This window comes from Cryptotermes secundus, unplaced genomic scaffold, assembly GCF_002891405.2.
Source record: "Cryptotermes secundus unplaced genomic scaffold, Csec_1.0 scaffold674, whole genome shotgun sequence".
In the NCBI taxonomy this organism is placed as follows: Eukaryota; Metazoa; Arthropoda; class Insecta; order Blattodea; family Kalotermitidae; genus Cryptotermes; species Cryptotermes secundus.
In genome coordinates this window covers 131,278-149,801 of record NW_019718623.1, presented here as the reverse complement: position 1 = coordinate 149,801, position 18,524 = coordinate 131,278, and the positions used below count along the sequence as shown (strand labels likewise).

General features: G+C 38.8%; 2 protein-coding genes across 2 annotated transcripts in view; both read right to left on the bottom strand.

The window, feature by feature from the left end:
* LOC111862381 (serine protease filzig) overlaps positions 1-6,391 on the bottom strand; it is a 64,116-nt gene extending 57,725 nt beyond the window's left edge. The window contains exon 1 of the mRNA XM_023847716.2: positions 6,084-6,391. The gene's annotated coding sequence lies outside the window, so the exon portion shown is untranslated. The remainder of the gene's footprint in view (positions 1-6,083) is intronic.
* A 9,750-nt stretch (positions 6,392-16,141) lies between these two features.
* Positions 16,142-18,524, bottom strand: part of LOC111862326 (mucin-2) — a 65,788-nt gene continuing 63,405 nt past the window's right edge. The window contains exon 10 of the mRNA XM_023847620.2: positions 16,142-18,021. Coding sequence (XP_023703388.1) covers positions 17,860-18,021 — 162 coding nt within the window. The 3' untranslated portion in view covers positions 16,142-17,859. The remainder of the gene's footprint in view (positions 18,022-18,524) is intronic.

Here is an 18,524-nt window from a genome sequence, read left to right as displayed (position 1 = left end):
GAATCCTATAGTAATTAAGAATAAAATTTTTCGAGTGATGTTTTACATCATCGAATCAGTCTTTGATTTTTGTGATTCTGTTGTGTTCCCATTGACAAATTGACAAATATATTCTGTATATATATATATATAATAAATTGTTTTGGAGGCTCGTGATGTAGATGTAGTAATATTACTGTTAATTATTTAGTCTGCGCCTCATCATACAAAGTACTGTCCGTTCTGTAGGGAATGTAAACAACGACTGAGTTTATTCTTGTTTTATATAATAACTTTTGTTTTATTTAATCTAATTTATTGTATTTTTACGCCAAGTATTTAAATATAATTAATATTATTATATCCAATTTATTAGTACTGCAGTTCAGTGGTGTATATGTTGGCCATGTATTTGCCTGATGATGGCTTTTAATAGCCAAAACACGTAGCAGTGCCAAACTAGGCAGTGGCCTTAACACTGTTGTATTGTGACGGTTTTAATAAAGAAATTGTAGCTCTACAAGTAATACTCATAATTTTAAGCAACATTATTAAAAACCGAATTTATTCAGAGCAGGTATGTTTGGCATTCCTGAAGGACAAATTTTGTTAATGACTTGGAAGATACTGAAGTGTGTTAGGTCCATGAGCATTACTGCCATGCACTTTACTGCTAAGGGCTACGCTTAGTGTACTCTTAATCCAGTCATAATATCCAACGTAAGAGAAAAAATTCAAACTACCAATTTCAGGAAGCTCATATAACTGATGTGTGCGTTATGAATTCGGGTCTAGAGCTCGTCGAATGTTGGGAGAATTTTACAACGTTTCGACAAAATTTTCACTTGCTATCTTCAGTGTGACTGAGGTAAAGCCGTGGTTGAATGGACAGAGGAGCGGGATGCTAACCATCAGGGAGCGATCATGTGGTTGGTGACAATATTGTGAAAACGAAAAAATAGGAGATTAAAGATATTTTGTCTACCAGCTGGTCCTAAGAAAAGGTGAGGGAAAGCGTTTCAAAGACTCCGTATTTAGAACAAGAGGTCATGGAAGATTCTTTCCTTTTTCTTTGATTTCTCCTCTTCTTCTTCTTCTTCTTCTTCTTCTTCTCTTCCTTCTATTTCTTAGACCCACTTGCATAAGAGAGGGAGTTCTCTCATTGCTGGATGAAGCAGTGATGGATATGGAAGAGGTAAAGCTATGTTACATCCTTCGCGGTTAAAATTGTGGGAAAATGTTACTTCAGTGCATTCCCTTGTGGTGCAAGGGTCGTGGATAATGTTATTGGCTTCTAACTAAGAAATTTTGTTGATCATGTGCATAAAACGTTTTCACAATTTAAATTTCATATTCTAAGTCACAAGACGGTATAAAAGAGCTTAATATTACAAAAAAACTCCGTAGTTTTAGTCCGCAAGCGAACTATATCGACCGAGCGATCACCGCTTGCAGGCGAAGTTAGTGGCAAATTTAGCGGAGAGAGGGTGTCACTTGGGCAGCGCAACGGATCCCCACGGCAATTAAACTCGGTTTTCTAGACCGGTGCCGCTATTTACATTCAAGTAGCTCCTCAATTATCCTCACGAGGCTGAGTAGACCCCGTTCAATTGTACAAAATATTCTCTCTTCTTTCCTTCCTGTACGGAATGAAATTTGAGCAGTATGATGTTTCGAAAATAGACTAAGAGCTCAGAGTGAAATGTTCTTTGCGAGAAAGGAACTAATTTACTTCATGGAGCTGAGTTCTTCAGAATTCAACAGCCTCTCAGCCACTCAAGAACAACCCAGAGGTCTATGGAACCCGAAGGTTCGATACGGCATTTGCAAGAACCCGCCAGGGATCTTTGTCCTGAACTCGATTAATACAGTCCACATACTCCATTATATTTCTCTATGATTAATTTTAATATTGTTCTGTGTCTGAGTGTCTACGGCGCTGTTCTTGATCTTCGCTAGTCGCAACTACAAATAATTGTAACACTTTCAAGATTACTGTAATTATAACACACAGAGTATTCACAGGTCTTCTGCGAACTTCCCGTGGATATCTCCTACCGAGAACTCAAATGAACGCTCAAAGTCAAAGTCAAATTGCGACTGACGGTCAGTCAGTCAGTCAGTCAGTAAGTCTTGATTTTGAGCCCATTTGGGGCTCATGACCAGTTATTTATTACTGTTTGACAGTCAATATCTTGTCTTTTTGTGGGGCGTCCTCTCTGACGAGAGGACGGGTCTCTCTTTTGAATATGCTGCCGTACGGACCACGCACAGGAAACCCACTTCTACTGTTGCATAAGGAAGACCACACACATAACAAGTCACGTGATTCCTAGCCATCGTCTTCATTAGTGCGCTGTAGCCTAGCAACGTGCAATAATATTCCTCCACTGAGATACTCGTTCAATTGGTGCCTTTTGTGTATTCGGTTGCGGGGAGTTTACCGGTCCGTTACCTCGCAACAGTCTCGCTATCCACGTTACAATATTGCCTCTCCGTCAACGTATAGGTCTCCCTAATTGCCTCTTTTCTTAATGTGTTCCAATCAAAACGTTGTATGCAGTCCTATCCCACGCGAGCTGCATGCCCTGCCCACCTCATCCTCCTAGACTTGATAATGCCAGTAATATTTGGCGAGGAATGCAAGTTATGAAGCTCCTCATTATAGAATTTTCTCCAGCCTCCTATTACTTCATCTTCTGGGGCCTAAATATTCTCCTAACCAGAAGATAATTGAATGTGTTCCAGACCACTCAAATTCCAGTCTTTATAAGAAAAACCTGACGGATTTAAAAATAATTCTTTGCAACACATCCACCAAATTCAAGCCTCCAGGTTTACAAAACAAATCCTGAAATCCAGTCTGACAGGAAGACAACATGAACACCAAATTAAATAAAATTACTGGATGACGCGCAAGATGAGGCCGAAACCAGCAACAGTGACAGTGTCTAACTCCGTGACAAAATATGATGATGATGACGTCGTGTTACAACAATTCATCATTAGATAAAATAACTGGAAATGTCATGTTATTCTTCACCTTGCACAGAAATACTTTAATACAACTTGCAAGCTGTTCACCTTCACACAAAGCTCGGGCACTACAATGTCCTCAACTCGCTGCGTCGCAGAGCATTTTGGTACCTTTGGAGACAGGAACTTGGAAAGTACCACGATCGGGAGAATTCCAGCAACACGCAGCGAAAGTTTCACGAAACTCGGTCAATTAGGACCTTCAGAAAACAATATTAAATTGTAAGGTAAAGTTGTCCCTGTGCTTAACTAATGAAGCACTACACAATGAAGACGTTTGGGGAGTGGATGTACAGATCCACTTTTCTTGACCTCGGCAATAGTTGGAGGTGAGGGGTCAGCTTCACCCCTAGGTTGCTTTACCCTCGGAGAAAGTGACCCCGTACCCATTGGATAGGAGGCTGGGTGGGCCCCAGAGTCGGTCTGGACGAGGTGTAAAAAATTCTTGGCCCTACAGGGACTCGAACTCTTACCCTTCTAACGTCCAGCCCGTAAGCAATGCCTATGTTGAACTATAAGCTTAGTTATGACACGTAGAAAATGCACCGATCCAACTTGAGAAAAAGAGAGAGACACCTCACGTAAAGTTCCTAATATTAGTAAGTGGACTTGTCTTGTTATACTAAAAGAGATACGGATACATCATCATTGGCTCTAGGCCCCTGTGTGCATCTTGGGATTCTTTCAAATATTGCTTCCACTCTTTCCTATTTAATGCCAGGCTTCTTCAATTATTCTCGTCTAGTTACTCTCCCCATACAAATCTGACCTCCTGACCCACACAATCCCCCATCTCGATTTAGGTGTTCCAATTCCTCTTTTTCCTTTCTGATCTTGGGTCAAATATTGTCTTAGCTCTAAAGCTATTATTCATTCAGATAGGCCAATCCATACACAAATAAATATATACTTAGCGAGATAAAAGGAATTCAGAAGAACAGGTATAAATATACAGCGGAAGGCGGAAAATATCCTACCAAATTGATACATTGCAAAACAAAATTACCAGAGGAAATCCAAAGTAGCAAAATTACCACTGGAATCCTAATGTCAATATTCTGAGTAATTAAATAATTCTATCAGTATAATTAAGAAATATCATCTATAGTCACTAATCTCACATTAAACAATTTTTCATATACATTTTTTTTGCGCTACAGCGCAAATTTGTGCCTCGGCCTACCTCCATGAACTCTCTGTTTCACGTCGGTTTACTAGATCTTAGATATTTGGTAGGACTCCTTGGGCGGGTGATCAGCTCGTCGCAAGACCCCTACCTGTACACAAACACAGAGTAAAGCACACACACACATACAGACACTAAACATCCATGCCCTGAGTGGGATTCGAACCCACGATCCCGGCTTCCGAGCGAGCGAAGAGAGTGCATGCCTTAGACCGCTCGGCTACCGTGACCGGCTTTATATTTCTTACTAATTTGCTAAATGTTTTGGCCGTAAATGGTCATCAGCAAGTGAAGTAGAGAAATAAGCCAAATATACGTAGGCTGGAAATACAAATTTGTTAAAAAGTAGAAATGCATAATGTCGTGGTTAAAATAATAATGAAAACATAACGAAGCTAAGAAGAGCTCTCTTGATGTTCAGAAAGCCAGATGTCCTATAATGAAGATGCCATTTAGCGTCTGGGAGAAGATGGACGGACAGCCATAATCCCAAAAACGGTTACGGGAGAGTAACGCTAGACTTTCTTTGCATATGCAATCCTGAAAACCTTATCTGTAGCTGATATCTGCCTTCGAACTTCCGTAACGTGACTTTCTAGTCTTTGCTTACACAAAGTTTTGATGTTGTCAACAACAATATTTGCAGGTCGGCGTCTACATTTCTAAAGTAAGAAAGAGGTAAAGCTATCCATGTAAGAGGCCGTAGAGACTTATAGGGTTGTGAGACGTCGAGGCTCCCACATTTTCTAGACAAACGGCTCACACATGACGGTGAGGTGATCAGCTTTACGTGGCGGCCTCCCATTACCCTCAAGAAGATTCCTGGTACTCAATTCTGTTAGAGGCTTAGTCGACAACATGCATTAACTATGTGTAAAAACTATTTCTTCTTGAAATCTGACTTTAAACATCGCAGAAGTCTGGCTAAAGAAGTCACCATATTTTAAAATTATTCCAATCTGTGCGTCTTCAGTTGGTGATCTGAATTTGCAGGGAGCCTACAATCATGCATTGGTTACTCTTTGTATAATATTACATCTCCTTTATGTTACCTTAAAGTCATAAACGGAACCCTCACACACACTTACATCACAAGTCTTCAAACTTCAGATAGCTTTTATACCTGGACAAACACTGCTAAGAACTTGAAGTTCCCATAGTGGCGGTTATGAAGAATTCTATATTCTGGGGTATAACATTGTTTATTCCATTCGAAATCGACAGACGTTGCTCCGCTCGCTACCTGTTACATGATGGTTTCTTGCTAGGCGTTTTCTTCAAAGCTAGGGCCGATATTTTTCCCCGAAACGTCAGTTGATATTCAAAGGACTACTTGGCATTATATCCAAGATAGAACTCTATAAAAGCCGCCATATTTGCATTCACTTAGTCAAATTATGTCGGATCCAACACGATTCATTACAATTCTAACCACATTTTACGCATATGCACACATTAAGACTTTGTATTCGCAACCTACATACATGTGACCGATTTATATACATCGCCTGATGATACACGCTTTCTGTCGAAACATTTAGTGCATAGTAGGAAATAAAATACAAATGATATATTAACTTACGTTTGTGTAATGCTTTACGTTCTGAGCTAAAATTCGTTGGCCATTGAGGAAAGACCCGTCGCCGATTTCCAGTGGCCTACTTTCTATTTTAAAGTTCATTAAAATATATCTCTGTATCTACATATATCAAAAAATAAATTATAAAAGTATTTGTAATATTTACTTTCCCATTTAGTAAGCTACTGCATGTTTCAGATCCANGGGGGGGGGGAAACAGACTGTTCACTACTTAGCTTCACTTGCTCACGTGTGGCTTAATATAAACAACAGCACTTCTACATTGGCTGAGCTGTTTCTTACCGGTGGTGGTGAGAATATCCTAGCAGCCCGTCTCGTATCTGAACTTCTTTCCGGCTGTGTCGCATCTGCACACGTGCCCTTACTCCTTGCGCAATGTCTGTCCGCGGCCAAGTTCAGGGGCCCACTGACAGTTTGCGGTGTGGACCAGGTAACTGGGTGAAGGAGGCGGCAGATCTGGGTCACGCAGAAGAGACAGCAGATCCACGCCGCGACTTCTTTATTCCTTTCTTTTTTTCCCCCCCTCTCTCTCTAGTCTTCCTGTACGTCACTGTCTCTTCAATTCTTTCCTTACCGAAAACGAGACTCACGCTGTCTACTTCCTCGACTAAATGATAAGCAACCACGAGCTAAGTAATAATATAGTACGCACACACAGTGCCGTATGTTCTTCAGTCCGTGTAGCGTCATTGAGACACTGATTAGTGGTTAGTCGCGTCAAATGGCGTCCTTTTACTGCAATCATTTGACTGTTTACAAACACGGTTTTATCTGCAGAATTTAATTGTGGTGACAACTCTGTAGTTAAAGTTTGCATGGATTAACACCATCGTCAGCTATCAATGTGTAACGAAACAAAGATTAAAATAAATATTGTGTTGGTGGGTGAAAGCTGCCGTAAGCCTGCTGTCTTAATCTAGACTGAAGTCTTTTGTCTTGGCCATAATATTGACTCGCAGTTTCTTGTAAATATGGAAAAGACATAATTGATTCTACACTCTTCCTCTTTTGTAGATTAGTGCTAAAATATAGACAAATAATTACAGGAAATATAACTTGCGTAATCATCATTACATTTCACTTGACATAAAAATCGATTATAATTAGGAAGTTATTAGAGAAATGTTTGCTACTGAAAGTCTGCATGAAGACTTGCTAACAACAGTAGTAGTTCCTGTTATGTTGTTTGCCCAGGTAACATTAGTCGGTGTACGGTGTAGCAGTACTGTCCACTTTATTCTAATTGTATTATGCTTACATACACGCCTGGCTGTAGGCTACAGGAAACTTTGTTAAGTTTTCTTCTTGAATGGAGGACTTCATCAGCTTTCGGGAGACGGTGGTTGCATGTAAAGACGCGTCCACATTACTCGTGCTCGTGCTCGTGCTCGCCAGGCTTGTGCTCGTCGGGAGACTCGTCTGGCTTTTACTTGTGCTAGAAAAATCTTCGTCCACACTATTTCAGTTGCTCGCCAGGCTTCTGCGCGTGAGGATCCGTATATTTGCTCGTAGTGTGTATAGGCTGTAGTCGTATTTTAATTCATTGGCTATAGTTTTTAAATTAAAAATTAAAAATTTGCTTCTCTCGTGACTTGTCATATAGTCCACATTACTCGCGAGCATAGTGAGTCACACGAGCACGAGCAGGAGTAATGTGGACGCGACTTAAAACTTAGAGATATACGTGCATGCAGACTTTCGGAATTTCAGAGGGATTTCATTGTGTTTATAGTCTTTACGAGTCCACTTGGTTCACATTTTATTTAGATCACTCTAATCCACTCTTATACGTTACACGATTTCACTGAATTTGCACACTGCGAGATGAAAATATCTTAAAAGAAAGCTGTATTTAAATTGAGACTACGAAATACTGCGTCAGCTATTATCAGATACTGCGGTCAGAGCAAATGCAAGCCGTCAAGTAACGCCATAATCCAAGTTTATGAGAAAACTGGTGCACTGTTCTCAGGGTCTCAGGAAATATACTTTGTGTTACGTAAAAGTTTGTTAATTTTGAAGCAATAAAGTGGGCCGATTTACTGAAAGAAATTTACATTTAGTCTTATAATGCTGAATGAAATATCAATGAGATACTACAATCAAGATTGCCTAATATAGGCGGGAAAAGAGGCGGCATTAGCATAAGAGAAGCTGGATTTAGGGGAGCACCCGTCGCACTAGGAGTTACGGGGCCCCACTGTTGTGAGAGAGAAAGAGGGAGAGAGAGAGAAGAGAACTTTGGATTATGGTAAGAATCTGAACCGGTTGGCACCATATCAGGCAGCTGTTCTGAATGACCGCCCTTAAGAAGGGAGCGGATTTAGCGGTTGAAGAGTAGTCAGCAAGGAAGAAAAGAAAAGAACAATTTACAATAAGACGTTAAAAGCGCAACCTCCGGAAAGGAATGAAAGGTCATGCACCGTCAAGTTATTCGCGACGAAGAGCCTTAAGGAGGAAGCAATGTAACGGATTTGATCAACACGTTGCTGAGCAACGGCTCGGTAAGGAAACCTTAACAGTAGAAGGGAAACTATGTTCTCTACGCTGTTCGCACCGAGCAAAAGCACGTTGCCAGGCAACGCAGCGGTAAACACGTATCCACAACAATGGGAGACGGTGTTTTCCGTGGGATCCGTGCAGAGGAGTTATACTGAAGACCATTGGCGCTACAGTACAATTCTCAGTAGTTAACATCCACGGGAAGTTCATATTTGAAAAATAGTTAACTTGTGAATTGAAGACCTTATGTGTGATATAGGGCAGTGGGACTGGGAGTGTGTAATTTAATGAGACTTTTACAATTCCCGTGTTATAAACCCATTGCCAGAAAACGGATAGTGAAGACTAGTGGAAGTAAACTGAGAACATTAATGTGAAGTGATTGTTAATTGTGTAAATCAACAAGAGTGAAATACTTATTTGTAGTTACGACATGTAGGTTGTTGATAAATCCAATTACCAATCCGAACCAGCGTCTCAGTCACCCAAATAAATGACAGTATAAATTTATGTCTAACATAATTTATATGCGTCCAATTTCTGAAATGAATAAATAAGTCATAAACTATCTGGTGAAGAGCCCACCGTCCCTCGTAAATGTTCTAATCATCATTAGACCAAGGCAGATTCCACCTAAAACATAAATTTTCTATTGCCTAATCTTACCTTAATTCCTACTGCCGTAAAAATCGCAGAAGACTATTAACTGAAACTAAATGGAATTTATTTTCGTTTTCCTCTGTGGACTCGAAAGCCCCACATGAAATTTTACCACCAACAATTCAACATGTAAGTCATTCTAAGACAAAAGCATAGCTAATTACAGGAAATACAAGTCTTGGTGTAGCATGTTTTAACGACAAATAGTTTGTTACTTAATGACAGCATCAATATTGAGACTATGTTGCGTCTAAATGACTATATGTCACTTGGTAGAATGGAAACTAACAGAGGAATCCGAGATACTTTGAGAAAACCTGACCCATTGTTAATATGTCCACAATAAATCTCACATGAGCCTGCCTGAGAACAAACCCGGGTCGCGATACATTGCATGGACAAATAACAAACAATGCTAATTGCCTCTTACTCCTTATGCATATCTTACAAAGTACACATCTATACGTAATTGTTAAGTTAAACATAGTAAGCGGACCTAATACAAAACTGTCCACACTTTATGCCATTAAAGAGGTGTGCAGAAGTTCTCACGTGGTGCAAGTATCATGTTATTATATTTTCGCCGTCATCCTTTGCCACTAATTTTAATGTAAATTACTTTAAATTTATGACCTAATTATGTAATTGTTCAAAATAAATTTCTACTGTAGGACTACTTTTGAATAAACTTAGGATAATAATTTTATCTTCTGGGATATAATCATGTGTAGTCTGATGAAAGGTTTCGGAGCAACATGTTGCCTCCATATTCAGGGTCGAAATGTAAACCAAGCAATCCTCGCCGTGGGAACCACAAATCCTACGCTCTTGTAACGCAATCTTGCAAGAGGGCCCGAGTATTAGAAGGAAGTGGCCATAGCCTATTCTATGTCTGGGTGAACAGCGGTCGCCACATTACAGCTGCTTAGCCTGTGTTGACACAGCTCTGTGAGATATGGATGTTACCCAGTTTCAGAATGTCAGGTGGGACTCGCCCATTCTCACCTCGATGTCAGCTTCGTGCAACAGCAGTACAGGACCTAGGTTTGATCCTGGGTGAGGGTCAAAGGGATCGAGAATCCTGAACAGAAATCCTTTTCGCCACTCTGACCGGTTAGATCTCTGTCTCGTAACTGACGCTGTATCAACTGTACAAGTCTCGAATGTTATAAGACTCTTATGAATATTGAATTGGAAAGGATTTTAGGACTAGCACCTGCTGTAGGAGATTGTTTATGGGCCACATCGCTGAGCTGACTTGCTTGATAACGCGGGTTACATCGAGTGGAGTGTGCTGATGATCATAATTCGTTACGGGGAGAGCTTTAGGATGTTTATTTAATGTGAGACTAGCAAAAGCAAATGCCTGGAAACATCTGAAAACTCTTTCTTGAAACTTCCCTAATTTTAAGTTTGGAAAATGATTTTAATTTTGCTCTGTCTGGTTGTATTCTTTCTTCGTATATTTCAGGACGCTGTCAATAATTCGGATTATGCAAGGTGGAAATACAGAACGACTAGTTGATGCTGAAATCGGGCAGTGGTGGTTAACGTAGAAAAATCATAACAAAATATATAATGATGTTAAAGTTAAAGCTGTCCCTGTAATAGGCGTGAAGGCCCATAAGGTTGTGAGACGTCGAGGCTCTCACATTTTCTCTAGACAATCGGATCACATATGGTGGTAGTGTTGTCAGGCTTAAGCTCCGGCCGCCATTTAGCCACCAGGAAGATTCCTGGTACTCATTCCTTTTAGAGGCTGAGTCGACCCCAGGACCATAGTGGGGTTGGAAGGATTAGGTAAAGTGAAAAAAAATCACTTCATCGGGACTCGAACTCGCGGCCTTCCGGCTTGTAGCATGCTGCCTCAACCAACTACGCTACCTCGTACCCCCATATAAAAATGGTAAGGATAATAGAACATCAAGTGCCTATGAGCTGAGGACCAATGGTTCCTTTACCATCTCAGACACTAATTTTTCCCCTCACCACGAAGTCCAAACCGACACGATTTATTTAAGGATGTCTGGGCCCTTTTCTGTGTTCAGAAAGAGAATCTGTCCTGAGAGTGATCGTAAATTTGTCTAGCAGCGACATCAAGAATATGTAATATTTTACCTCTGAGCAATGAGCATCCACGGAGCTGTTCTTCGTATATGGAGACCTTCGATGACATGAAATCCAGTTCCTCCCGGCTGGAAGAGCTCCGCCGTGGGACTACATTGATAGTGTCCTTGAAAGCGATTCTCCAGGAACTCGGTGAGAAACCCGTCCACCTGTCCGCCTGTCCAAATGTTCCCACAGAATATCATAACTACTTTCCGGCTCGGTGGAGTGTGACAATTGCTATTTACTTTTTATGTGGAATTTATGTTGTGTCCAACCCGGTTACGAGATGATGATGATGCTTGAAACTAGGCAAGGCAAATACTTGACCCCGATGACGTCACAACTATAGCTTGAATGTGGGACGAATATTACTTGAATGATTTACATAACCCACATTATCATACTGCGTGTCCTACTGCTGAATCCTGGAAAACAGTATTCCACTGTGAACGATTCAGAGGCCAACAGGTACTGAAATGTTATCAACTACCAAAGCTACTGAAATACCATCACATTTTCAAGAAAGGCCCTGCTACATGTAGCTGCTTGATTATTTACACATGTACAGGTTTATATATGGTCACCAGAACGCAAAATAAAATCCTAATACATCGATAACAAAATTACTTATCGAATAAACCAGAGGGTAGGTTATGGTTAAACATCTCAGCATTTTGAAGTACTTGGCTTTGGCCAAAGATATGTAGGTGAGTTAGTTTTCATTAATTTAGGACAATACTTTAGTTACGGCTCTCGTATGGTACAACAGAATTCACCGTTTAATATCTCTCACAATTTTAAGGTACAAGAAAATTGACCATTGTACGAAATTTACGTTAGGCGAACTTTGTTTTCATTACAGTGTGATGGGTTAGTACTTTAGTTTGGGGTTTTGTATGGGTGCAATCGGTACAATAGTATAAAGCCGATCATAATGGTCGCGCGATATAAGGAATAACCCTTTTCTCCCCTCTCGACCATTGGAATCGTGGATTCGAATCCAACTCAGGGCATGGGTATCTGTGTGTATTTATTTTGTATTTACGTTGTTCTGTGTGTAGGTAGTGGTCTTGCGACTGGCTGATTCCCCGTCCAACCTACCGACTGTGTATAGGTTAAGAAACTGAAAAACCCGCCAAGGTCCACAAGGGCTATAGGGCCATAGGTAGGTAGGTAGACAATAGTATAAACATGGGCATGATCGGTCGTGATTGCCTAGAAGGCATATGCAAGTTGACCCTCTGTGAATATTTGCTACTGCTGACCTCTTTTTTTTTTAATTGCAGAAAAAATATTGTAAATACAAAAATGGCCTAGGCATGCCCATCCGGCCTTCAGTAACACTGCTGACCTCTAGCGGAACAAAGTTGTTACTGCTATGTAGTTGCTGCCTCTTAGACTTCGACTGTCCCGCTATTATGTTGGTAAGCCATGCCCGCTACAGTTGAAAGCAGCATCATATGTAACGCGTCACTGTAATAATAAGCGCTTGCATTTTGTGTAGCTAGGTGACTAAGTTTTTCGATAGAAAATCTGGGACTTAGATTAAGGAGGAGAAGGAGAGTGGGCCGGGAGTGGAGAGTAGGGAGAGATACATTTGCATGCTGAAAACCTATCACACACTTGCTTTAAAACTGAGATCAAGATAATTCATTGATTGTGTAGGGGTACAACTCTAGATTTGCACTCTGGTTATAATTCGAGCAATTTATATTTCTGCGAAGATTCAGATAAAACACCCGGATGATTCCTCATAAGATTAAAGATATTATCTCTGAACTAGATCTGTCGAGAAAAGAGTTGCATTATGTGCAGATATTTTATTGTGGGAAGTGCAAAGAAAATTGAATAATTGAAAAAAAATTTTCATATTTCTGGAAAATGAATATTCTGTCCTTCAGTTTGTCTGCTTCTCTGGACAGGAAACTTAAGGCCTGGACAGGAATACAGTCCTTATTTCTTGAGCCAAGGTGAACAACACATGGTGAGCAGAGTGATGTGAACATATGTTGATTATGAAAATGACTGTGAGGTTGCTGATGAACTAATTATTCCAAAACTATACTTGTACATTTTCATGATGTCTTTAATCTGTTCAGTGTATGCATGAAACAAGTAGAAAGTAATGACATACAAGTCACTGAAATAAACTTAGCCTTCAGTAAACTAATAAATTAATTTTGTCAACAGGCAGGTGAAGAATTTCTATGGATTCCAGTATTACAGCATTTGAAGAAAATTCCTCCACAAGAACAGAAACTTTCATTCAAAATTCCCAGCAGATGTACATGCAAATTCTAGACTGTCTTGAAAAATGGTATGATTTCACAAAAGAATCTTTCTATAAACTCTGTCACTCACTCATGGAGCTGAGCATTTCTTGAGAAACCGCCAATTGTGCAACTATTCAAGAACTTCCCGGCATTTTATGAAACCCGAAGATTCATTATAATGTTCACAAGAGCCTTCCTCTGGTTCCTATCAAGAGCTAGATCAATCCAATCTATGCCATCCATGTCTGTAAGATCCATTTTAATATTTTTTCACCCACCTACATCTTGGTCTTCATAGTGGTCTCTTTCCTTCTAACCTTCCCACCAGTATCCTATATGCATTCCTCTTCTCCCCATTCATGCTACATGCCATGCCCATCTCATCCTCCTTGACTTGATCATTATAATTATACTTGGGGAAGAGTACAAGTTATGAAGCTCCTCATTATGCAGTTTTCTCCAACCTCCCATCACTTCACCTCTCTTTTATCCAGATATTTTCAACACCCTGTTTGCAAACACCCTCAGCCTCTATAAACTTTGTGCCTCCTAAAATATGCCAATATGGATTCCATGCTTGGGTTACTGAATTTGTAGAGAGTGGAAGTTGCTAGCAACAAAATTGATTTTGAAGATTTGTGATTTGAATGAAGTTTTGCCATTTATTTAAGGAGAACCTGAACCATGTGCTTCAGAACGTCATTCTGAGAAAAGAGAAAGTGATAAAAAAAATATTCTAATATTAGGGTTAATTTTTTAAGTCATGCAAAAGACACCTTCTTTGTTCAAAACTGTTAAACATCTTCAAGACACACCACCATCAAATGCTTTCATGGAGCAAGTGTTCAGTGTTATGCATAACACTTTGAAAAATAAAGGAGCTGTCTAATAGTTGAAACAGTAAGAGCCAACTGTGGGTGCATTCAAATTATAATATGTAAACCACAGAATCTGCAAATTTTGTGGAATGTGAGTGGAAAAGAACTTGCCAAATTTGTTAAGATGGAGAGGAGGAACAAACTATGTTGGTATACCATAGTATTGGCCAGCATCATTACATATCTTTTACTTATGGCCTGGTTGTTGATATTTATAAATAGTATATTTCAACATGACTCAGACAGTTGTCCTGTGAATTAAAACATCTTCCTTTAACTTCATTGAGTTCCACTGAAGCTCACATACAGTGTGACTGAAGAATTTGTTTCCAACTTACACAGCAAATGAAAGCTCTAATAATGATTTTTGTTTCAAATAATTGCAATAATTTTAAATGCTTCAGAATTACTAATGAATCTTATCCAAGTGCTTTCCAAATGGCGAAATAAATCGTTCTGGGGTCAAAGCCCGGAAAGCTACTATTAATATAGAATACGTTACACAGATATTTAAGGAGGGAAGAGAAAATATCCAGTTTTGGTTTAATTAAGTTGGCAACACAAATGGGGGTCTATATTAAATGTTTATCTGTGTTATCCAAATATATAGCCCACAAATATACAGCTGAACTTAATAAATTAATTAGTTAATAACAAGTGACTCACTGTATAAAAAATTGCTGCATGATGAAACATGAAGTCATTAAATCTACATGTATTTCAAATGTCTGTAAATGTGCTGTATACTTAACAAAATGAGACATGAAAAAGAGTAGAATCTAGTAACTTTCTAATGATGATATAATGATTTATGTTATTATATTATGATGACACTGCCTCAAAGATATTTTAAATATAGAATATTGTTCATTTTAAGTTATTGTGCAAAGTATATGAAAATTCAAGCATGTCACTTGCTGTAAGAGGCCACACATATTTTGTTAATCAGATATGCTTCTATTACCAGTTTAACTAAGATGTGATTCCAGGTAACAGGAATAAAAGCGATGTGGCAGGGATAGAATATCCTGAAGGCAGTAACTAAAACTGGTAAAATTAATTTATTTTTTGTTCATTCTTCTGCTTACCTTCATATATTACTGTTCCTTTACTGTCCTACAGGGAGTAAATATTTGATAATGAGGATATATTTTCACATTTAAAGGTAAAAAATAAGGTTATCCTTGGACTTGAATTAATTAAGCACCACACCATGAATGGAGAAATAGCGCTGTCATACTTAGCCTTGGTAGTAGATAGTGGTGAGTGATCAGATTCATGACTCTGATGGCTTTCATCCCCAGAGAAACAGACCCTGGTACCCACTGTATAGGAGGCTGGATGGGTCATAAGATGTTATGGAGAAGAAAGAAATCTCTTGTTACTGCTTGGAGTCAAACTCCAGCTGCTCAGCCATCCAACCCTTAGTCTAGTTTCTATTCTGGCTCACATTTTAAGTAATAATATTTTTGTCAAACATATGCTGCCATATCTCTTAATGGAGGGGGAAAGTAATGATGATTGATTACTTACACCCTGAAAATATCAAGGGATGAAGTCTTCTTATAGTACTCGTATATATACACGTATACTGTCAGGTTTTCACAGTGGTGAATGTTCAGATTATGGTCTTCTTGACTGTTGTACAGTATAGGAATGCAGGTGAATACCAGCTGTTTCTTACTCAGAAGTGTAAGGTAATTGGTGATTCCTTGACATGTAATGTCATATCAACTGCTGATGTTTAAAACATGCTATAGATACAACAATTATAATAAGGAGACCTATAAAATTGATGACTCAGGATGTTGCGAAACTGAAACATTCTGAGCATTACCTTTCATAAGTGTCATATGTGACAGAAAAACAAATGTATACACCTTTCACACATGAATGTGGGTCTCTTCCCAAACAAGAGTTAGAAAGGAATTATTTATTTATACAAAATATGATATATGTATGTATATATAAAACACTTAACAGCATGAGAAAGGTAGCGTCCCACAGCTAAAGATTATCACTTGTACTGACATCAAATTCACAGATTCACCTGCATTACAATTCACTCTAAAGCTAGAAATGTTCATCTCACAATATAAATAATTTTCATTCACTCACAACTTTCAGACCCACTAATTTTCATTGTGTTCATAGTCGTACAAGCATCAGCAGCCCCATTTTTCCTTTCTTGTATAAGTCACACAAAATTTCACCTCTGTTCTTATTTTGTATTTGTTTGTTATATGATTTGCTACAAAATAATTTACTCATTGGATCCTTCACTTAGACAGATTTTCCAACACAGTCAAGAATATTTTTTTTTCATAGTCAAAGTACAGTGAAATCCACATGTAATGTATCTCTAGGGGACACTAGAATTGTGAAAATCATTAAATAATGGAGGCAACTCTACAGATGTGATGTAGATGTGACTGGTAGAATTAAATATGGAGGAGGGAAAACCTTGACTTCAGAAGTACTGAATTGGGAGTCCACTGTGTCTTCTTCGATCAGTGCCATCATCATGGTAACAATTCCAGTTGCTTTATGATCACTCTGACTGACATAAGAATATAGTTTCCTCATGGCAGTTTGCTTTTTGAGCATATCATGGCACTGGAGTCAACATGATTTATATCTTTCCTCACTCAATTTAATTCATTGTGTGAATTACTTCATTGATGCTTATCTTACAGCTGATATCAGCTTAAGGATGTTGTAGTTTCTCTCAAAGCATCTTATCTTGAAGCCAGGACAACTGTTTGACTTACTCAATTTACAATTTTTCAGTCTCATTGCCTGGCTGTTTATTCTGTCTACCTACATACCTAACAGTTTACTATCATATTCATTGGCCAGGCTATTAAACTATACAGTAATCAAAGTGTCATGCATGCCACTCTTTCCCTTTGTCCATCTCTGTCTGTCTGTCTCTCTCTGTCACATAATTGTCTGATCATATCATTCAAATCATACAATTTCCAGTGTGTCCACCATACATTTCAATTTGTTGATTTTTAGCTGCCTTAATACATATTACAATACAGTCAATGCAAAATTAAGCACGTTTGTTATAATTTTCACATATAAGATAATATATGTGATAACAACAGTTGATTTTCATCAGAACATTCTCATGTTCATAGTACTCCATGATCTCAAAGAAATTCTTGGAATTAATACTTGAGACCATGATATTTTATTACTTGTGACAATAAAGGAATTCTGTGACTCTAGTTCTGGTTTATAACTGTTCACAGTGTTATAATGATCACTCTACTGCTCCATGATTTTTGGTTCAACCATGTTTGTATATGCCACAGATATTTTCATTTTTAGAAGTTCCTAGATATTCAGCATTCCTATTATCATGACTTTGCATTGACCATGTTAGAATTGCAGAACCCAGTTACTTTAAATGATCTACAGACCATATTCTCAAATTCAGACTACAGTCTATAGAGCATTTAATATTCTATATATTTAGGATTCCTGCAATTATGATTTCGCGTTGACCATGCCATGTCCTGTTGGTTGCATTTGCTTTGATGAAGATCATCACTTTATTATCTCAGGAATGCTGATTATGATCATTATTCTGCTGGACTCCTAGGATCATCTGTAGATCTTGAAAGCCTAAAATTGGAGGATCTGGTTGATCCATTCCCTGAATTCAGAGATGCGTGTGTAGACCCCTGGTTGGTTTGGTTCTGCACAGCCAATGCCCCATGAGATGACACCAGCCAGCAACCAACGCTTGTCAGGTCGCTGGATTACCATGGGTCCACCAGAATCACCCTAAAATGTTTCACATAAGTTAGTTCCACACAGTTTCCAGAAGAGTTGATAACAAATTCTGCATTTTGGATAGCTGGATGTAAGAAAGTCAAGTTGTATGATGAAGGGTATGGTAATATGAAAAGAAAATAAGATGACATTAAAGAAAATGTTTCAGTTTGCTTCATCCCACAAGCATCAACCGAATTTTGAACTCAGCTACCTGGAGATTTTACTCAGTATCTGTGAATGCAGCTTGAGAAGTCTGTAATGCTGGAAGAAATTCCATTTTACACTGGTACCCCTGTGGTACTGTATGGAAGTGAATTTATGCTTCAACAACAAAATACAATATAGCTCTGTACTGGCATGCTGGACCCATGCCACATGGTCATATGCTCAAACACTAGTCAAGTCAGAATATGCATATAACTGAGCTGCAGTACTGAAGCATTTATAAGTCTGTGATTTAAATGTAAAGCTCCTGAGTGAAAAATCTTTCACTGTTTCATAAGCTGTAACCC